The following is a 22689-nucleotide window of genomic DNA, read 5'->3' as shown; positions in this document are numbered from 1 at the left end:
CCATTATGATAATGGCCATTTTATTCTTTATAGAATTCATTCTTTGTAGTGTCATTGTTGTTTATTTTAATTAGAATGATTATTACTATTATTAGTATTAGTTAATAGTAGTAGTGTTGGTGGTGGCCACAGCAGTAGAGTAGTAGTAACGGTTGCAGGATACTGTGTTGTGTAGTTACTGCTTGTTGTTCTACTTAATGTTTTCCAGTTGTGGTTGATCTTAATGTGCTTGTGAGGAAGCAGACAGTTTCACATAAAAATCTTCACAGGAGTTCACCACTTCCTGCAGCGCATACAGTGGGGGCTGCACGCCGGCTCCCACAAGTCGACGCAGCGAGAGCGCGGAGCTCGCTTTCCGCTGAAAAGATCTTATCCCACGCTACCGAGTAAAAGCGGCAGAGCGGTTTTTCAGGAGGGAGCGTCTCTTAAATCTCCTCGCGGCTGCGCGGAACGTTCCGGAGTCTCCCGCTCGCGATGTTTCGCGACATTCTAATTTTGCGGTGAGGTGTAAGGGTGAATGCGGCTCGCGCCGAACGAAAGGGAACTCGGGCGAGCACGGTCGCGCGGGACGTCACCGGACGTTGGAAGGTTTCTGTGGTTACGGGTGGAAACGGGTCGGCCCGGCGCGTCGAGGCCTCTCCGTCTTCTGCGCGCGCACGCCGCCATCCTGCTTCGCAGTAAATCAACAGCTGAAGCTGACGATCTGACATCTGTAGCTTGAGCAGCTCTGTGCCTTAGCACCAGGAACCACAGGGTTGGCCACTTAGACGCTACCTCATTATAGTAATTGCTAATCTCGGAGAAAGGCAAACACGTATGGTGTCATTAGGGCAGAGGCAAGACAGTGACGTTTGTTATTTGTGTACGCGCGTGTGTGTGCCTGTGTGTGTGTGTGTGTGTGCGCGCGCGCGCGCGCGCGTGTGTGTGTGTGTGTGCGTGCGCATGCGCATGTGCCACCAAGCGCAGCAGCAACAGTTGGGTCTGTGCTTTAATGACTGCTGTATCTTTAGCACTCAGTCATCCTATACACACAGGTTGGTGAAGGCAGCAGGCGTGGCCATTCTCAGCTGTGCCTGAAGAAGCCATGTCAACATGGTGGGTGGCCCGCGGCATTGTGGTTCTGTGAGTCAGGGGCACTGTGCAGCGCCGACGCTGAGTAGAAATGCAGCGCGGGGAACTCGCTGTAGGCCCGGCTGCGCTGACTGTCTTTAAACTGAGAGTTACTGGATCAGTCCTTAAGTGCTGTTTCGGGTACCAGTTTAAACCGGTTTTGAGACATCACTATCGAGGCAGTTTCTGCCCTCAGGGTGGATGGATTTTAATGGACATTGATGTGCTTCTGTGCTTTGAATTTTCTAATGAAAATCTGTGATTTTTAATGATTAATGGCTAGATTTTGTCAGAAATATTTCCTCACCACATGCTGTGGGTGAATGTACTGTCAAACAGCAAGGCTTATGGTCAGCGTGACACAAAATCATTACCCAAAAATATGGCTAGTTATTTTTGCATTTTTTACTGGATTAGTTTAAATAATAAGAATGATTGTAGAAATAAAAAAAATAAAAAAATAAAAAGTGGGGTACACCCAATTTTAAAAGGTAGGCTACATAAAATTGTTCAAATTTAGCTGCAAGGATTGATTTACTGGTCAAGCACAGGGCCCAATTATGCATAACCTATGCACCAAAAAATGCATATAGGCTACTCAATACAATCCTCGATCCTATAATCTTGAATGGATGGGATCAGTGAGCAGATACATCATAAAAACCTGCATGCAGTTTAAAGGCTATCCACAGAAATGTACACAGCACTGTTATGTGCATTTACAGTTCTTGTAAGCACAATCTGTGATTCCATTACACCCACATAAATGTACAGAAAAGGCTATTTTACTTGCCAGTTTAGTTAATACATTAAAAAAACAGATTATAAAAAAATGGACACAATTTCACTTCATGACAAGTTGCCATTGATGTATTTTACCATTTTAATCCAGAACAGTGAAGAGATCATGCGATTTACACAAATATTGTTCAATTTTATATTCTTACCAGCTCTGCTTTTTATTTTGGTACCCAAAGAACAATGATTTGAGTGCAGAGCATGTGGGCTATTCTTGTAGCCTCCTAACCCAATTGTATTATGGATAATATCCTCTCCCTTTTATAGAGTTTTATAGTCTGTAAAATGTTAATGGTGCCCCTGGTAACATATATCCAGTAACACGTCTGTCACATATTTGAAATAAATAAATAAAAAAACTGTAATATTTGTAAAGCAAAAAAATGTCCTACCTTTACATATCCCTTATATTTGGTACAATTTAAGCACATTTGTATGTTACAGCCTTAGATTGCTATGAGTCGGGTTCAGCCATGTAGCCAGCGCACCTTTTAGACACAGGCTCAGGGCCGAGATGCAGAGATATGCTAACTGGGATGATGGAAATATTAATTTTGCAAAGAGAAGCATTTTCTTGAAGATGGCTCGGAGGCAGAGAGGAAATTGGCTATTTTTCTCCACACATTCATCAAAATAAAAGTAGTCCAGTGAAGGTCCCTAGTGACTGCTTCAGACCGTGAATGCACTCAGTTGTCTACGTAAGCCACAGCTGTACCGACAGGTCAGTAAGTGTAGGTAAGGACTTACTGTAATGTGTGCTCCACGGCAAATTTCATGCGTTTCTGAACCATAACTGATTCAAACCTAACCATAAAGTACTTTCTGAAAGAACTACATTTGAAACCATTTTTTTCTTTGTTAGAACTACATGTGGATAGTTGCAAATAGATACAACAGAACTTTGTATCTTTGGTTGGCTCACAAGTATGCAGTACGTGTATGTTCTGTTAAAATAGTACAGATTTAACTGGTGCTGTTTTTTCATTTGTACTGAAAATATATATCTCAGACCCATGAATAGCCTACTTTTGGCTTTCCTCCACTTAAAAGACAGTCAGCCAGGTCTTGTTGTGTTTCCCTGCTGATGCGACCTTTAGAACAGCCACAAAGAAAACAGAAATGATTGAACTAGAGGTGAATGTGAAATCCAACAGTACAATTTTACAACAGTGAAAATGCATGAAAACAGATATTACAGATTTTGTTGAAATTTGCTAACATTTAATTAACCCATAGACTAGTGGAGAAAATGTGGCTCAGTCAAGCTATTGCTAATTGTTAAAATGAACTTGTGTGGTGATTTTCTAACTTTTCGGTGCATTTATTTCAGATTCTTTGCCTACATTTAGGTTAGGCATAGCTAATTAGCCAGATAACAAACATTAGTTAATCTCACCTGACCATAGACACAGTGGGAAATACTGTAACTTCAGTCTTAAATTTGTTTTTTTTTATTTATGGTATAATTTACGACCATACTGAAAAATTAATGGAAAGTGGTAGCCAGTGGGAGCTGTTTTTTTCCGCTAAAATCTACATGAGAGTAGTATACGGTGGTCTCCACTGAAAGTACTTGATCCAACCAAATGCTTCATCTTGTTATTTTCTCATGCGTGGGTCTTCCCATCAAATTTCAACCAGATTTAGGTGTTTTCCTGGCTTATGTTTCCAATTTTCCTCATACTTCCTTCAGGCAGTCTTTGTGTATTAAAATGAATTTTAGACATGGCATCATCATGTACAGTTTAACAGTTACAGGGGTAGAAAGGTCCAAAATGGCTGCCTGTTTGGGGGGTTAACATCTGATTGCATGTGAGTACAGAATGCAAAGAACATAAAGTGAGTAAAATTTTGTCCCAAATATGAAAATATGTATGAAAATCTTTAAGAATGAGTCATATGTGGCCATAATCATACACTCATGACACATTCACAAATAAAGCATTGTGATATAATGTTGACATGTGCACTGTGTGGTCATTATCCTTATGGAATTCCTTCATGGTTAAAATTAGTTTATTCTTAATCTTGATTATAGACCAATTCTTGATGCAATACACTCTTTTGACACAGGCAACGGTGGCAACATTTTACAACCGTGAATCATAGGAAATATGATCTTGCACATTGGGGTTCTTCTCCAACCCCAAAATAATTGTATTATAAAAAACTTTATGTCTTTTTTTTCAGCTGGGCAGTAGTTTGCAACAGTGTGGTTTTTCTGTTGGAACACTGAACCAGACCAGCAAACTGGTGGTCAAAGACTACACTACATTCAAGTAATATAAAACAGTATAAAAATGTAGCATTTTATCATGGCGTTAAATTGGAGTATAAAGGTGATATCCATTTCCACAAATTAGCTGTGTACATATCTTTATGAAATGATGAAAGAATGAGCCTGAGAAAATATACTCACATGTGATTTTCTTTTGTTGAAGACATATCACCAGTATACATTTATAATAATTATTTTGCATCGAGTACTTGTTTTTAAGCTATGAATAACTAATTTTGGTTGGCCTTGTAGTCTTACAAAAAGAAAGAGATTATTATCCCAATTGTTCCCATAGATAGACATCTGAAAAAGGTGCCCAAGTAAAGGCAGCCATTTTGGATGATCATTGATGATTTGTTTCTCAGTAACCAGCTTTATTCTTTACAGATAGGTAAGGAATATGCATATTAAAAATGAAGGGATTCTGAGGACCAGGCCCGACACACTAGTGTGGAATGACTCCTATAGATTTCAGCTTTAACATACGTTTCATTTAATTGCAAAATGTAATGTGAGAGACAGCAGAGGACTTTCTTTTGCAGGCATGGAATTGTGGGATATCTGAGCACCGATAATGGGGATGGTCTGGTTCTGAGACCCTGTCTCTGTGGCTTGAGGTGTGAAAGGGACTTTCAGAGTATTTCCTGTTATCGCTTAGACGAGGAGATCAGAGTGCAGTGAGCAGCCAGTGAAGAGCATTAAAAGCGTCATGTGCTTACGTCACTCCTGCAGTCTCGCAGATGAAAATAAGCCAGGCTGCACACAGGGGAGCCCCAAACCAGCATCTATCCAGGTTTGAGGCTTTGACGGAAAACGCCTCTGGTGTATTCGACATTTTAGGCTTCCATTTATAACGCTATCTGTTCTATGATCTCAGTAGTAATGATGCCCAAAAGTGACAATAAGTAGCTGTCATATAAACAGTAAAATGATGGCTGCCTGGCACGCTCATTTGAATAAATGCTACATTGATGTTTTTCAGTGTGCGCGTGTGCGGCAAGGTGTAAGGGATACAAAAGTAAAACAGGTCTGCAAACAAACAGCGCCTGACCCAACAGAGACGAGCGAGAACAATTAGAAACGTTTTTAAAAGGGAGGGAAGTGGGCGGACCATATGCTCAGGTGAAGCGAACGAAGAACCCCATTTCCCAGCGCACTTTGTGGCATTGTTGGTTCCCATTGTCAGATGCAGCTGTCTGCTCGCGTTCTTTATCGGACTTTATCAGACAGATTATTCTTTTTTTTCCCCCTCCTGAGGTTAAATTTGATTTAACCAACAACATCTGTCTTTGGCAGGTGCGCCGAGCCTCGCAGGCGCTCGGCGTCTCATCTCCTTCAGATGGAGCTGAAGTCGGCCGACCTGGATGCCGCAGAGCTAAAATAATGCCCTTCGCGGTCAGGCCCCTGGCTGCTGGAAAACAATGTTTTGTTATCTAATGATAGGGCGGGAGGGGGCTCTTCTCTCTTCTTGGAGAGCAGCGGTATCAGCTGCAGCGACTTCCCCTTCCCTCCCCCAATTTTAACCCCTCCGTGAGAAATACGCTCGGAGGGCCCGGATGGCCCAGTTGCATTCGAAGGAGGACAGGAGAGAAACGCAGTGTTCTAATTCCATGGCAACGGTCCGTCCGTCGCCTCATTCTGGATTATTCTGGATTTTGCCACACATTGCCACTGTCAGGGCGGGAGTGACACTTCCTTAACGTGAGGAAATGTCAAAGGTGGCGTACATAATCGCAGCTGTAATGTCCGTCGGGCGTTTTTTTTTCACGTTAAAAGACCACAATGAGTCAGCGGCCGATCAAATATTGAACGGGAGAAATCAGTTCACATTAAATTGTAAAGACCTCCCTGCAATGAGTTGTGCTGAATGAAAAGGAAAAGAAATGAAGGTAAACCTTTGAAGCTGTCAGTGTTTATTTGTTACAGTGTAATGAATGTGACGATTTTAACTTGGTGCTAAATGTTCACTGAAATAGCAATTATGTCCATGGCAGCGAGCACTTAAGTTGGTTTTCTATAATGTTGGCTAATTTATGGAGGTCTACATAAATCATACAAAACATAATTTAGTTCTGATACGTACTAATTAAAAAAAATATTATGTGTATAGCCAATACAGTATGTACCTTCTGCATTTTGTGACTTGTATTCAAAACTGTTGCTATAATGTTCCACTGCTTGTTTGCGTTTGTTGGCCTGGTTACCGGCTGGGGTTTGATCCTATTACGCTGAGGTCTTGGAGAGGTTGTAAAGTATATGAATGGAGTGTGAGCTATTTTTAGACATCTAGGCATTAGGCATTCTCTCTGGTAGCCCTTGCATTTCTCTTGCTATTGCTCAAATTTGGTGCCCTTGGTCATAGCGTATTATCCTTAAATATATTGCTCTTTCTCTGAGACTCTGAGGCTGCAGCCAGTATGACTGATTTTGTTTTTTTTAACATGGCAGCAACTTTGAAGCTGTTTAAAGTACTAACATTCATGTTTCAGTCCTGGATTTTACATGTTAATTACCGCTTGTCATGCCACTTGTTCCCCGCAACTGGCAGTATGATGACAAAGCATGATATTAAATTCAATTTTAAGCATTTAATGATTTATTGTTTCATCATTGCTTCTAGATGTGTGCCAACTATTTAAAAGTGCCCCCGGTCTTAATTTATAAGCTTTGCCGTTTATGGCTGCGAAACAATCTTTCCCGTGCATGCCATTAGCCTCAACTTTGACATCATTCATTCATAATGTGTTTGGCACTGTGGTGCGGTCTGGGCTCTAATCTGTGCGACTCGTGGTCCTGGTTATGCCCATGCCAAACCGCACTGAATATGGTCACAAATATTTGAGTCCTTTCATGGTTCATAAAGTCTTGATTATAGATGTATGAAAATTGCTTGTTTTGACTCCAGGCATCTGAGCACGCCCAATATTACTGCAGAACATAAATTTGGCGTAATTCTTCACAGCACGGAGATATAATTTACCACGTTTATTGCTCATGCCGTTGGGGTGTGTGCAGAGTATTTTCTATTGCCGTAGGTCTCAAGTCCCGCTCAATTTGGCCACCAGCTGCTTTTGCCCACGTGCACGTAGAACCTCTGACAGAATTCAGTCATTTGTCTCATGCTGGCACTTTTACACATTTATTTCCTGTTGCTCCTAGTAAACTCCACTGCTCTCCCTTGCTTTTCTTGTTCGGCCGAGCGCAATCTTGCTGTAGTGCTGCATGGATTTCACTGCTCGTACGTTAGCTTTCACCCATTTGTATCTTAGCTTTACCATTTTCTGGTTGTGGCCTTTTGACCATTGGGCAAGCTCATTCTGTCGCATAGCAGCCTGAAATGTGTAATGTTTCCTTCCTTAAAATTTTGTTTGCTGATGGACAGAGCTATGGGGAAGTTCAATTTGTGTTCGTGGGTTTTAAGTCGTTATTGAGGTTTAGCCCTGAGTGAGCCCCAGGCAATCCCAGGATCTCATTTTAAGTAGCTCTTGAGTAGAAATGATTCTAAATGCGACAGGCTCGATTTTGTTCATCGCCACTGAATGCAAATGGCTATATTGTGTGACTTTTGCCCAGAAACGCCAGAAAGGCACGTTACTTTTAATTGCAGTCTTTAAAAACTCATTTTTAAAACTGTCATCGTGCTGGGTTCTTGAGCTTAACTTTGAGTTGTGTAAGTGTCTACCATTATGTTTTTTTCTTTCATAACTTATTTGATATTTGAAAAATGTCTTGCTCTCCTGAATAACGTGTCTTTCACACCAATAGGAAAAAGTTAAAAAAAATTCAACCACTGACTTGGAAACATGAAATTTGGTGCTGCAGTGCTGCAAAGTCAATGCGTAGCATAGCCATTGTGAATTTTAGCTTCTTGATGTATTTGTTCCTGAAGGTACAGTGATTTTACACAAATTAGCGCTAGCCAATGGAGCCAGAAACTCATCTGATTAATGTCCATTGTAAATCCCACAGCTAATTGGTTTGTGGTGGTAGTACGGCAAGCTGAATTAGTCATTTATAGCTGTTTTTTTTTGTATTTTGTAATCGAAAGCTGAATGTAATGAACATCTGAAGCAGTATATCATCGCAGCATAGTTTCAACTCACAGCTGGTTATTCTACAGGGCTTTTAATCCTGTTCTGAACATGAATTTTAAAATTCCAGCGTGAGGAATTTTCGCACCCCGCCTTCATTATGAACACAAATTCCACACATTACTGAATTCTTCTTTGCTTTAAGGTAACTGTGGATTTCCTGCTGAAGGCTAGTTGGTGAATGTATTTCCCAGTCTCTTTTTAAAAACACAGCGGTCGTACAGGGATGAGAGCAGTGCCCCCCGATGCTTAACGCCGGTTTAGCGTAGCGCCCGCTCTGTGGCGCGGTCCGCTCTGTGGCGCGTCGGCCTTGCTCCGGCTGCCGCGCGTCGGGAGCGCTATTTCCGTCCCCTCCGCTAATCTCCCTGTTTGTGTTATTTTTAAGAATGATTCACGGAGGCCGGAACGAGTTCAAATGAGCGTCGCTTCAGTATCGCGGTGTGAAGGTTATTCGCCGTAGTAAGGCGTGATGCAATACACTGTTAATCATTTCTCAGCCTGCTGAAGTGCAAGGCTCAGCTGCACCTGTGAAGTTGTGAATCATTGTTACAATTCCCAGATCCGGAGGGCGGAAGCGTTCGCACAGATATTTACGGAGCGTTTGTGTCGTTGAAATCTTCTCTCACGCAAATGCGCAATGAGCACTTTGAGGCTTGAGCGAAGTGCCCTGCGTCTAATTGATGGAGATACAAAGTCTGAATGGCCTTACATTGTAAATATGTAGATTTTGAGTTTTTGAGTGAGTGTATGTGCTACATTAGATTTGACGTTTCGGTGATACTTTCACAGAATAAAATGTTAATGGTTATTAGTTTCCGGTTTTAGCGAAAATGCTAATTTTTTTTTGTCTTGCTGTCGTGGCCCCTTAATGCGTTTGGAAATGCCAACATCATATTTATTGAAATGCTTTCAACGTGTCATCTCCAGAATGGTTCAGGTGCAAAATCTTTTTGCCGGATGTCTTTCTGAATGGTCGTACTATGAGGGAATGTAGTGGTCTTGGTAATTAAAAGGCAATTTCACCGAACTGATTACATTATGCTAATCAGCGAAGATAATATCTCGAAAACTGCGAGTAAAAATGACAGTCCGGCCTCCATTAGAGACTGGCGGAGTCTGCCTCGTGCCTTGAGATGTCACTGCGGATTTCCCACATGAGAGAGCGGGGAGTGGCACCCCCCCCCCCGCCGCGCGCCGCGCCGCGCCGCGCCGCTCCCTCACGCTCTGCGTTAGCGCTCCGACGCCGCCGCCGCGACAGCCTTCCCTCCCGCCCGAGTCGCGTCTTAAAGAAAAAACCGACTGCTGAACCGCCGATGCCCCGGCTCTCTCGAAAAACCGCTTACCTGCGGCGTCTTAGACGCACGAACGCCGCGGAGTACGGATACCGCGTCGGTCCTTCCTTTTGTTCCAGGTCGTTTTCATTCTGAAGCCTAACGCGGTCGAATTGGCTTCAGGACCTGATGAATAGATGCTGGCGGTCCTTAGCCTTGGCTAGCAAGTTCCACGGATTGTGACCTCTAGGGGAGGACAGTCGTAAACATGCCGCTCCATTTCTGAGTGTCTGTGTGTTCTGCCTGTGGTGGGGCTTATAACAGTATATTGGAGAGCGGCATCTGCAAAATAGTGTATACAGATGGCATAATGTTCTGTAGTTGCAGGAGAAAACACCTCAGATTTTGTGGTGGGGCGCTATCGAGCGACTCGTTTTCGGTTTGCTTACCTCGCGTCGTCTGGTCTGCCACATTTCCCTCTGGTTCAACCCTGACTCGTCAAACGGGCTGTTTAAACATTCCAGTCTCGCCAAAAAAAAAAAAAGTTTTTTAGCGTGTTAGAAGTTTCAAAATCAATGCGGCGTATTTACAAGCGATAGAGAATCCTCAAACCCTGCATTGTTATTTCTGTTTGGCTACATTGATTTGCGTCCTCCATGGAATTTCACGATCTGTTTTTTTTCCCCTCCCCTCCCTTAGGTCACTGATAAAAAAGCAGCCTTTTTCTTTTATTGAGTTAGCGATTTGTACATTTGCCGTGATAAAAGATTCTCCAGGGATCGCACAGAATTGGACCGCTGAAACACTTCCCCGGGATTCAAGGCTGCGGGAGGGCAGTAAAGGGTTAAAGCCTCGCGTTAGACGCTGCCTTGTGGAGGAGGGGGCAGGGCTTCTGGAGTGCCGTGGATGCCAGTCTGAGGGTGATTGGCAGATCAAGGTGAACTGGTCCCCTGAGCTGCCATTTTATGCAGATGAGCGCGGGGCACGCCGTGTGCTGTGGTCACGCTTCTTATGTTTCCTCCGTGCTGACACACTGGCCCGGGCACCGTTTCTCACATTACACAGAGCCAGAGCTACGGAGAACTAGCATGCAGGAAAAACAGTAGGGTAGCGGAGTGTGGAGAAATAGGTATCATTAGCATAAAGATTTGATGTCATTTCTCAGGCATGGCAGTGGTGGCAGCTAAGATTGATATTTCATTCGGTCAGACACTGTCACAGATTGCATCTCATTGTTGACGATACCAATAAGTCTTTCTGCTTGTTATTGGAATGGTATCCTGTCCTTGTTAGGAATTTGCAGTGTGTCTCCTGTCACTTTGTGTGGAAGTTATTCTTTATGTGTCACAGAGAAATCCCTCGGCACTGTAATCTACAAAAGAAAGCATCAAACAGCACTCAAAACTTTTCTTGGGTTGCCTCAGGTTACCTGAATAATATATTATATTGATATAGGGATATTGTATCATTTGGTCTGCTTAGTACAAATTGCTCAAACAGTTGTTTGCCTTTCACAACTTTCTAACGCTGTTGCTTTGGCAGGAAATTGAAAGGAGCGGGCGGGTGTGTGTGTGTGGTTTTGTGTGTGTGTGTGTGTGTGTGGGTTTGTTTGTGTGTGTTTGTGTGTGTGTGTGTGTGTGTGTTTGTGTGTGTGTGTGTGTGTGTGTGTGTGTGTTTGTGTGTGTGTTTGTGTGTGTGTGTGTGTGTGTGTGTGTGTGTGTGTGTGTTTGTGTGTGTTTGTGTGTGTGTGTGTGTGGGTTTGTGTGTGTGTGTTTGTGTGTGTGTGTGTGTGTGTGTGTTTGTGTGTGTGTGTGTGTGTTTGTGTGTGTGTGTGTGTGTGTGTGTGTGTGTGTGTGGGTTTGTTTGTCCTGAAGGAGGGGCCACATCTTCGCATCGACATAAACATTTAGAGCTGCTTTCGCTTTCTGTCTTGCGTCATCACTGCTGGAGGAAGTCTGAACCTGAGAGAGGCAGCTGTCACAGATGCTCCCCGTTTATTTCCAATTTTTAAAAGTTGCCTACGCCAGACAGTGAAAATGTGAAAGTTTTCCAAACCGTATTCCTTGCTCATTTTCAGGCTGCTTGTTTTGTGCTGTGTGTGGCTTCACCTTTTTTTTTATTCAATGGCAAATGTGGATAGGCACCAAAATGTGTAAGCCAGTCATAGAAATCACAAATATTTTTAGATGATACTTGCAGACTCGGTGTAACTAGTCTTGAAACTTTATTGTTTTTAATATTACTTATTACTCAGGAGGAGTTGGAATGATTCGTAAATAAATTAAGATAATCTTAAAATTAGCAATAGCACGACTACGCTTGTGTCAGTCAGTGTGGGAAAGAACATCCTAGAAGACTCAGTAAGCCTCCAGGGCTTTAATGTAGGCACAACAATTTAAGCTCATTACACAAACATTTAGGGCCTTGCTAGAATACTGTCGAGAAAGCAAACAGGACTCATAACTTTCACTTAAATAGGCTGTACAAGTAAATAAACATTTAAAGTGATGTCTAAATCCAAGCCTTCCGTTTTTTGCGTTTGTAGTGAATTTGTATGCTGCCACGGCGAGCCTTCTTGTTCAGCTTCGTCGTGGCTCGAGATTTACAGAGCTTGGAAGAGAGGCGAATGAAATTAGTCCGGCGCAGGCCTCGTCGCTCCGCGCGCGCCTTCCCCCGCTCTCGTTCTGCCCGTCCGACCGGGAGTCTGGAAGGTTCCGGCTGAACGTACGGACGGCGGATGACGAATCCTCCGTCAGGGCCCGTCCGGATTTGCTTTATCGCCCCCCCCCCCCGTTCTGGACGGCGCGGCCCACACCCCCTTCTCCGCGCGGGCGCGTGATTTACGCGTCGGGGGGGGGGGGGGGGGGGGGGTTTCGCTTCCGGACGGCGTTCCGGCGCGGGATTGAGAGAGCCGCCGTTACGATGTTTACCTTGATCCCAGGCCCAGGCTTCATTTCAGCCGCCTCGGCGTCCGACAGCGTCCCGAACAGATAAAAGTCACGCTGGCTTTCTGTTTCTCCCTCATAATAGAGAGCCGGGGACGCGCTGTTTATCCGCCGTGACCGAACGCCAAGGTGACCAGCGTCAGTGCCTCACCCCCCAAAGGTTCTCTGAGTCCTTGAACCTTGAACCAATCGTCATTTGCGATGTCATTATCAGACGGTAAATTGGCAGCTGGTTAAAATGTGACTTAAAGAGCCTAAACACCATACGTACAAAATGCATATTGTGTGTTAGACAATTTCATATGAGCATCTTCAGAAAAGAAAAAACTTCCTCTGTGCAGTTCAGAAATATTTTTTGAGGTAATTTAATGACTGGCTCACATACATTTTTTGTATCAACTCAGACATAGACTTGGTACTCTGCTTGGTGCCCCAATATTCAGAATTAAGCAAATGACTGAAAGATATTGGGGGTAAAAAAGATATTTGCCATAGGAACTCACATCCAGTTCTGTTTATTATTGTATGGATGTGAACATGTGAGGTATAGCCTATATGAGGAACTATATAAAAAGGGATATACCAACAGAGCACTTCACAATTATGTATACATGCCTCTGTGTATATATTATATAAGGTTAACAAAACCTGTGTTCTATGAACACCTTTTACAGGGGACAAAATGGGGGAATACAGAGACTGCGGTGAGTAACCCGTCTTAGATACTCCATGATGGTGATGATGTCCAACCTCCTCCAAGCTAAATTGAACCGAATGAATGATCGCCAACGCAGGTGACTGCCTCACATTTTAGCGGCAAATTAAAAGGATGAAGAAGGCGCCATGGGGCTGGCGTATTATTCAGCTGTGCAGAAAAGAGAGATAACCTTTGTTCAGGCACCTTAGTCTCATATTTAATTTGTAACTGTCGTTCGTCTGAAAGCTGATTGCGTTCTATTTGAATTCTGGCAGTGTCTCCCGTTTTCCATGCAAATACAGGCGTCCTCAGCGTCGTCGGCTAATTTTTTTTAAATGCAGCGCTCATTTTTGAGCGCTATTCATTTACCACCTTAGCGCTTGCAAAGATAATTGTGTTGCAAATTTGTGCTTTTAGGAATGCAAAACAGCTTATTCAAGTTCATGCTGATTCGTACCTTTGATTTTCCTTAAATGCAGCCTTTGAGTTTTCGTCAAATGCATTAACACTTGGTAGGAGATCATTTGTAAGGTAAGGGAAAGCGTTAATTAGATTTTGTGTGTTTGTGTCACTGGAGGTGTACCACTATTGAAATCCCCGCAATTATTTTAATCGCAAAACAGCTGGTGCTACAGAAGGTGTGCGCGCGTGTGTGTGTAATGTGCATCCACACTGGCTGGAATCAGTCCTGTTAGTATGTATTTATTTTCACTGTTTGAGTTGTTGTGCAGTAATGAGTAATAAGCAACAAACATTAAAAACAAACATTAACGTTTTTTTTATTTTTTTTTATGAGGAACTGTTTTCATATTTCTGACAATGTAACTTTGCTTATAATATATCCTTGTAGAGCCAAAAAACCCGCCATATATAAAATTAAATCCGCTGTGTACAGATGGCACGCATTCAAAAGTAAAGAGCCTTCGTGCACACGGATCATAATTGTAATTTCTCCCAAATCGAGGAGTCATGGAAAATTGGTAAAGCGGGAGCGCTGTGTTTGTTGGCGGTGCGGATTCGCGGGCGTCACGTATGACAGCCGAGCGTTAAGCTGAACACGCAGATGCCAGCGGAGTCCCTCATTGTTCCAGCCTGAAAGAAACGGCCCGTTTCCTTTGTCCCGTCTTTCACACGTGTGTCATCTTCATTATGCATATCGACAGTGAGGAAGGCCTCCAATCAGACCACAGGTGGAGCGTGCTCTCTCTCTCTCTCTCTCTCTGTCCCCCTCCTGTCTCTCTCTCTCTCCCGCTCTCTCTCTCACTCTCTCATTCTCTCTCTCTCTGTCCCCCTCCTGTCTCTCTCTCTCTCTTTCTCTCGCCTGTTTTTTTTTTGTTAGACTGGAGGGAAGAGTCTCCCGTGTATTTGTGGGAGATGTTAATTTATAGCATGTGAAAATTGATGACTCCTTTATTATTGTGCAGAGGAGTAGAAACCCTGCCTGAATTTTCAGTGTTGGGATCCTCCTGGAGGACAAAACCCTGGGCAACAGAACCTGATATTCTCCGTATTCTGCTCTAACATGGACGACTGGTCCGTCAGCTGTGGTACACAAGTAAAACGTTCAGTAAACGTATTTGACTGTTTTTGTAGGAGATCAGTGAAATGCAGTAAAATGAACCAAACCAGGTAATCACACACTGTTTCATTTTCCTCTGTTACATTCTTTTAAAAATTTTTGTCTATTCCAGCATGGGTCTGTTCTTTCCTGTTTTTTGTCCTGTGCATAGATACACTTTCTGATGTAGTCAGAGAGAGAAAAGAAATTTCCAGAAGTACGCAAATTTGTGTTTTGTCTTCAATACACATTATTAATGGAGCGTAATCATTTCAAATGAGCATCAGACTCGTATTCTCTCTCAACCCTGATTTTGGAAACGTCTTAAGACAATTGCCATACCCCTCAACAATCTGTCCCTGAACTCTGTTGTAAAATTGGAGTTTGTTAAATGGGCCAGACCAGGATTCTTTTTGCAACAGTAATAAGAGTTTTCCTTCAAAATAAGAGCCTATGATATATATATATATATATATATATATATATATATATATATATATATATATGGAGATTCCTCCGTGTTTTTCTTTATCAAGCTCAAGTATAATATCGAGTGATGTCTAAAAGGGTGCTGTCTTTTTAAAGGACACTTCCATGGCGTTTCTCCAGTTTGGATTGTCCAGCTGTGGGCCCCGTCCCATTTCTGCCATGTTCTCCGTCCAATCGAGGGTCGCTAGCGCAGTGCTAGCTAGCGCACTCCGAAGTGCGCGTGAAACTGACAGGTCTCTTTGGTCTGCCGTATTTGCGCCAGTAAGCTGCTCATCTGACATGGCTGCACTCGGTTCGCCAACGGTGTCGCCGTCGCGCAGTGAGGCGGGAAATACTCGCTGACCGAAAACTCCCTTCCCCGTGCGCTACTGTTTGCAGGTTATTCTGCCGATTTCCAAAACGTTTACCTCTGGAATATGTTTTTAAATTTGACAAAACAGACCACTGCTGTGGGTGGAGATCTGAACCACCGCATTGCACCGCACATCACTATTGGTACACCTATGGCAATGTTTGTGAGGGATTAACCCTCAAAGAAAAAGGGACTGACCAACTCTTTTGCAGTGAATAGCCTGTATTTGAGAACAATGGTCTAGAACCGGCTGGATCTCTACAGGCAAGCGACTGTTTGCTTCATTTTCACACAAACTGCATAGTGTCCCCGAAAAAGCGCTCCATACAGCATCCAGAACAAGAGAGCGTGAATGATAAGGAGGAGTGAATGCGTTTTGGATCATTCATTAAAGACTCCACTGTAAAATTCATGTTTTTTTTTTCTTTTAACGGATTTGATTTTGTCTGTGTTTAAAATTCTGAGCGAAAGTTCTTAGCAGTCTGGGGGGATTTACTACATTGGGTAGTTTCTGTTATTGCTAATCCTGTTTGCGCTGAAGAGCTAAAAAGGTCAACTTTGCTTTCTATTTAAAACGTGAAATCTGCCTCCGAGGCCCGTGACGAATTGCGGAATGAACGAGAGCGCTCGCGTTTTCCCTCACGCCTCGCTTCCCTCACGCCTCGCGTCTTTCCGTGGGGCTGGGCGTTTCGCGGGCGGCGGCCAAAGGGCCAAAGGAGCGACAGGGGCCTCTGGAATGCGTCTGTGATGGATGAGAGGCCGCGTCGCACATGTGGGATTCCTTTTCCCCCCTGCATTCCGCTGGCGAACCGCACCAAAGGGAAAGCCCCGCGCCGACCGAAACTGCGCCGACCCCGGAGGCCGACGCCCTCCTCCGCCCCTCCTCGTCGGTCCGCGCGCCGCGTCGAACTCTCGCGCCCCTGTTCGCCAGAACCGATGACCTTTCTGAAATGGTGGCCGTACCCGGCGTGTACACACTGCATATCTTTTCTGCAGGGAAGTCCCTTTCAGATACGATCTCCACATCGATGCCGTGATGTCAGAGCGGCCTCCTGTTCCTCTTTGCGAGTGTAAGTACTTTCTGCTCATGAAAACGGATCGTAAAGGCTGTAGTAGCTGAGATTCATCCCCGCGTTGAGCGTGACGGGGGTCTCTGTGAGAGAGCGCTGTGAATGAGCGCGTGAAGGACAGGAGCGGAGGTCGCGCGGCCCTGACAGGCGGGCCCCCGCCGGAGCCTCGCCGCGATATTGTTTTGGGGCGGCTGCGGCGACGGGCGGCGGGCTGCGGCTCAGGTGAGGCGCAGGAGGAGCCCGGAGGCCCTGGAGCTCGGCGGCCATCTTAACTGACCCCGCGCTGCGGGGTCAGTTAAAGTTAGCCAGGACCGGCTAGCGAGACGGAGTAACCGGGACCGCGCCGGCTCTTCTGATGCCGAACGCTGGATCTGTGGGCAGAGAGCGCGCTGCTTCCCGCTGGGCAGAGAGCCGTTTTAGAGAGAATTATCGCTGCTCATTTTATATCGCACCTCTGGCTGTTCTAAAAGTGCAATATAGCCTAGTTACAGGGAGCCTTTGGTTGGGCATGCTTTATATACAGTGCCTTCTGAAAGTATTCAGACCCCTTCACTTTTTACACATTTTGTTAGGTTACAGCCTTATTATAAAATGGATTAAATTCATTTTTATTCTCATCAATCTACACACAATACCCCATGATGACAAAGCGAAAACAGGTTTTTAGAAAAACTTGCTAATTTATTCAAAATAAAAAACAGGGTCTTAATACTTTCCAAAGGGTCTGTATATATGTGCATCTGTCTTGTGTGAAACATTAATGTGGACTTTCCAATGATGCTATTTTTAAATAGCCTACTTAAACTTGAATACTTATTCCTGAAAATGTACAATTTTTTAAAATTAAAAGTGGTTAAAATAAGTATTGTCTGGTTCACTACCGAGGGTAATTTGTTTAGACAACAGCACCAACCTCAGGTTGTACATTTCTGCGACATGGAAAAGCTTATCTGGTAGCCTAAATAAGATGATGTTTGATGTCTCTTCACGTTTTGCCAGTTTTGCCTGGAGCGCATGTATTTATTGGTCACTTGGCCATTTTACAGTGTAAACAAACCCTTTTAGAGGGCATTCGTACGATAGCTTTGTTTTGGACCATGTGCAGCATGTTTACTTTGGAGAGTTATAAACATTTGATTGTTTCCACCCCCTCAATAAATGTGTTATTTTTCATTCATTTTTAATTTTTTTCGGGCTTAGAGAGACCACTACAAAAAGGTACAGCCAAAAGGTGGTGATTATATGCAAATTAAGTATACACAGAAGCACAAGTGATAAATATATGTTCTGGCTTGAACTAGTTTACTACTAATATGTAAACAAGACTTCACTATGTGTCTGAGAGTAAGCACACTTAAAGCTGTGGTGTTTTGTAGTGTATAGACGTGGTTCCTTCTTCTCCGGTCAGGATGGACCTTGTATCTCACCCAGCCTGTCCCAGGTCACATGACTGTAGAAATACCTCCGGATAACCTCTGACATAGCTAACCTGAAAATAAGGTGAAATGAGACTTAATGAGGATATAAGGAGGCCTGATTGATTCTGACTATTTTGATTGATGAATTTAAGTCATGTAACCAAAAACAAAACACAAAACCTGTTCCTGGTTTGTAAATAACAATACGGCATGTAGGAAAAAATTACATTGAACACATGTATGACCTTACGTGGTCATACACACTAGCCTATGTGGAATTAATTTGCTGTTGTGACAGTCCAGGAAAGGGAGGTGCAAAGATGGTGATGTTGTGAAGTGTGAGGGGTATAAAGGGACGTGCCACCTCATTCCGTTCACGGCCTCGCGTAGCGGTGTAATGCATTGTTCGGGCCTTGTTAGATCTTAACTTTCCTCCCTTTGAAAAAGCAGGCCAGGGGGGCTGGTAGCTCTGTTAATCATTCTCCGGGGATTGGGGGCAGGGAGATGACACCCCTTGTCATTTTTCGACGGCACTCCGGTGGCGGTCTGAGAGACGCAAGGGGAGCGGAGGTCCGTCGCGCCGTTTGATATTCGAGGGGCCCTGGCATTTTCGCCGAAGCGCCGCCACGCCGGCTCAACTCCGACGCCGTCCTCCGACGCTCGATTTCTCCTCTCTCGCCCGCCTCGTCGGCGTCGGCGTCGTCGCCGTCTCTGGGAGGTTCCTCGCGGAAGAGAGCGAGCGCATAAGAACGTCTCGTTTCCCACGCCGTGGAAGTCGCGCTTTGGCCAGGAACGCGCCCACGAAGTCGGAGCCGTGGATTAGACCGTCGGCGGGTTTAGCGTTTCCGCCGCCGCCGCGTGGCCTTCCCCCCCACCCCGCGCGGGAAATAACTCTCACTTAACGCAGCGCCGCCGCTATTCGTCCTCCGCAGCGGAAGGCTCTCTAATTGTGTTTAGAGGGATCAGGGACGCCGGCGTGATTTGTGAAGGTAGTTAAACGGAAGCGACCCATGTCACCGGGCAACAGCGCGAGGAAACGGCCCGGGCGAATATTCGCTGGGGGGGGGCGGGGGAGCTCGGGCTGGAGCTAATCAATGGGCCATTAGGGTTGGAGACAACAAATATGATCGCGCCTTCCGCATTATTTATGTCGCTTGCCCTTTGTTTATTTGTTTTATTTATTCATTTGACGGCAGAAAATGCTAAGGTCAACGCTTTGATCAGAAGGTTGATCTGGCAGCGGCCGCGACGTCGGCGAGAGTGCTTGGGGAGGCAGCTTTTTTTTCCCCCCGAACTGACTTTGAACGGGGTCAAGGCATTCTGTATAATACGCTTCCTCTCGCCCGCTCCTTCCATTAGCTGAAAAGACATTGTGTCCGCTCTCCGATTACTGCTGATCCATGCTGATGACTCTGTTGCTGGATTATCGCTGTTAGCATCGGCCATCTGTTACCGCGGCGGATAATAAGGAGCAGAGCAAAGACTGGCGACGCCCGGCCGGCCGCGCGGAAACGGCCTCCTCCACACCTGGGCGCGGCGCGGGGGTGACGCACGCGAGGCTGCCCCCCCCCCCCCCCCGGCAGCAAGCGAGCCGCAATGGAACGGTCCCTCTGCATCGGAGTAGTCGGTGGCGTTTGAAGGACTGCGACCGCTACGTTTTCTTGAATACGTTTTCTCTTAAAGTTAGGGCCTTTAAAAAGGCCGGCAAGTTTACCTTTCGCGGCAGTTGTTCCCAAGCCGTCTCAAATCTTTTCCCAGAGTAATGGCTAGAGATGAGGAATCAGTAATATTATTGTATAACAGTCTCAATTTTCATCACTGACCACTGACATTTTTTTTTTTTTTATAACATGCAGGCATACACGTGCACACACACACGCAGGTGCACGCATGTATTTATTAAATGGGGGGTTGAATAGTATTGTATGGCTTTCTTAAATATCTGACCACTGACATTTAAATTATATAATTTTATACTCACGCACTGAGAGGTGAGCAGCGGTATTTATTAAATAGGGGGTTACTAATATTTTCCCCACGCTTGCCCTTCCAAGCTTGGTTCCCACCACAACGGACAAAAACTCAACGAACAGGACACAAGAAACTGGACTGAAACTACTGTTGATACTCATGTAGAATGTCCTACATTCTGGTGATGAACACTAAATAATTAATTTTATAAGTTTACAGTTTGTCAAAATCAATAAAATTGATTGTGAGCTGCTAAATTTGTTGATGCTGCAGCACTGCAAGCCCAAGCACGTTAGCAACTAAAAATGAAAGCGCAACATTCCATTTTTGCATGTGTCGAGATGTGCCTGTGTATCACTAAAAATGAAAGCACAACATTCCGTTTTTGCATGTATAGAGATGTGCCTGTGTATCACTAAAAATGAAAGCACAACATTCCATTTTTGCATGTATAGAAATGTGAATTTTTATTGCTAAAAACAGAAGCACAACATTCCATTTTTGTATGTATAGAGATGTGTCTGTGTTGCTAAAAATGAAAGCGCTGCATTGCATTTTTGTACGTATAGCAATGTGACTATCACTAAAAAGAAAAGTGCTACATTCCATTTTTGTATAGATAAACATATGTAATCACTAGTTTTCCACATGGCGTGATATAGCGCGCGTTTGGGCCGCAGGATCTGAAACACTGGCTCGCGGTGCGTCGGCCACGTCGTGGCGGGATTAATGTTTGCGGACGTGACTTTGATTCTGAGTGAGTAATGTGCGTAATAAATCATTCCGAGTCCATTAGCATAGATTTCTTTCAGGGAAATCTGCAGCCCGCTGCTGTTGGGAACGGCGTCGTCGTGTTGCAGTCAGAAGCAAAGAACTGGTTGCTCATCCAAGGCAAATTAATATAGCCACTTTAAGAGATTATGAACCGTGCTGTGTAGCACTTCTGTGGGTTACCTCTGCAATTAAATTAATTCCGATGCGAAACAGGTTTTAATTTCCGATGTTATTGGTTCCTCGAATGCTGGAATTCAGTAGTTACTCAGATCACCGCAGTTGAAGTTGCTTATTATTTTCAAGCCCATTTATTATTTTTTGTTATAAACTGTATTCACAGAACTTAATCAGTTTCCTGGAAAACACCTGTTCCATGTTTATTTATGCCTTGCCTCGCATCTATGTGGAGAATCCTTAATAGGAAATAAAGGGAATGAACCTGCATTTTAAATTAGGCAAAGGTGAATCACTGGGGAGGAAATCGTTTTTGCATATAAGCCCTTGACAGCAGTGTGTAAAAAATTACCAACATGCTCAAGCCCACATACTGCGCATACTGAAGACCTAAAAACAAAAGGACTGAATATGTTTTATACGTGGGCTTGAGTCAATGTCTCATTTTGTCATTTTTCTTGGTGATGTCCTCTTGAAATATAATTGGAAAAAAGAGATATGATTTTCTTTACAGGGCTGAAGGCTTTTTGTAAAGCTTGGCTTGGTATTGTTCTGAATAGCCCATGTGTTTATATCTGCTTAAAATGACGTGACAACCATAGTGTGCATAGTTATTGAATAATTGGGCCATATGGCTTGGGGGCAGTACTCTGTATGCTGACTATATTTTAATGGGGTATACAGCTCTTTCTCCTGATGTTTCTAATTTTACCTTCAAATTTGAATGTAGTAAGAAACATCAGATCACATACTGCTTCCACATTTATATTTAGATTCCTTGCATTGTTTTATTAATTATATCCTTTAGAAGCTTGGAATTTTGCACATACCGTTTGCCAAGGTTGGTAGGTGTTATAACTATAACTACCTGAGACATATGATCTGGCACAATATTTTAAAAGGCAAGCATAGGCCAGATTTTGAAACTGTCCATTATGACAACCAGCAGAAATTTGCTATCAAGTCTAGAGCTGAGAAATAAGCAATTCATTTGAATGAGTCGCGTGGCTTGCTAGCCATATCGGGAAAGATGAATATGTAGACACCATTTGATATGCTTTACCTGAAATTGCACACATAATGTACTGTTTCATCATCACAGTAGTTTTAGGCCTGTATGAATAATACTGGCGGTTGTTTAACTGGCTACACCCTGTTAAACAACTAGTGATGTTTCCGGAGCTACAGAAGGTGCACAAATACGTTTTGATATCTGAAATGTCAGCCGAAGCGGATCGCGATACAGGAAGCAGCGAAAAAGCAGAAAGGGTACGCTCGGCTATCAAACGGGACACTGCTCGCACAAAGCACTTCTTTACGTCTGTCAGTAAAAAATGGCTCTGCCAGTAGAATTACTGACATCAAAATGAAGTCGCGCTGCGGCCGACAGTTTGGGCCTCGTGCCTCCCGCTAACGGAGCGAGCCGCGCTCCAAAGAACACCGCCTCACTGTTTCCCGCCTCGCGCTTCCTGCATTCTTTCATGCAACTTGGCCCCGTGTTATTTTCTTCCCTTCATCTAACCATCTAACGAATGTGCGGTGTGTTCAAAGGTTTCGCGTGACTTCAAAGGGCGCACCGTGCGCGCACAGGATCCTCGCGCGTGAAAACGTCTGGTTTCCGCCTAGATCAAATACAGTCTCGCGTTTTTGAGCGAGATTCCTCGTTCTTACCCGGCGTGCGGCCTGCGTCCTG

At 44.2% G+C, this 22689-nt stretch overlaps 1 protein-coding gene across 11 annotated transcripts in view; it reads left to right on the top strand.

The window, feature by feature from the left end:
• The window catches only part of baz2ba (bromodomain adjacent to zinc finger domain, 2Ba), a 103017-nt gene that overhangs the window by 34482 nt on the left and 45846 nt on the right, over positions 1–22689 (top strand). For 4 of the 11 annotated variants that reach the window (XM_035409000.1, XM_035409001.1, XM_035409003.1 and 1 more), the window contains exon 1: positions 5975–6075. The exons of 1 other annotated variant lie outside the window; for it this stretch is intronic. In XM_035409000.1, the coding sequence (XP_035264891.1) occupies positions 6054–6075 (22 nt within the window). In that variant the 5' untranslated portion in view covers positions 5975–6053. Of the gene's footprint in view, positions 1–5972; positions 6076–22689 lie in introns of those variants that run through there. 6 more of the 11 variants (XM_035408999.1, XM_035408997.1, XM_035408994.1 and 3 more) reach the window with 3 other exon arrangements.

Source organism: Anguilla anguilla, chromosome 3 (genome assembly GCF_013347855.1).
Source record: "Anguilla anguilla isolate fAngAng1 chromosome 3, fAngAng1.pri, whole genome shotgun sequence".
Lineage (NCBI taxonomy): Eukaryota > Metazoa > Chordata > Actinopteri > Anguilliformes > Anguillidae > Anguilla > Anguilla anguilla.
This window is presented reverse-complemented; position numbering and strand designations above follow the sequence as displayed.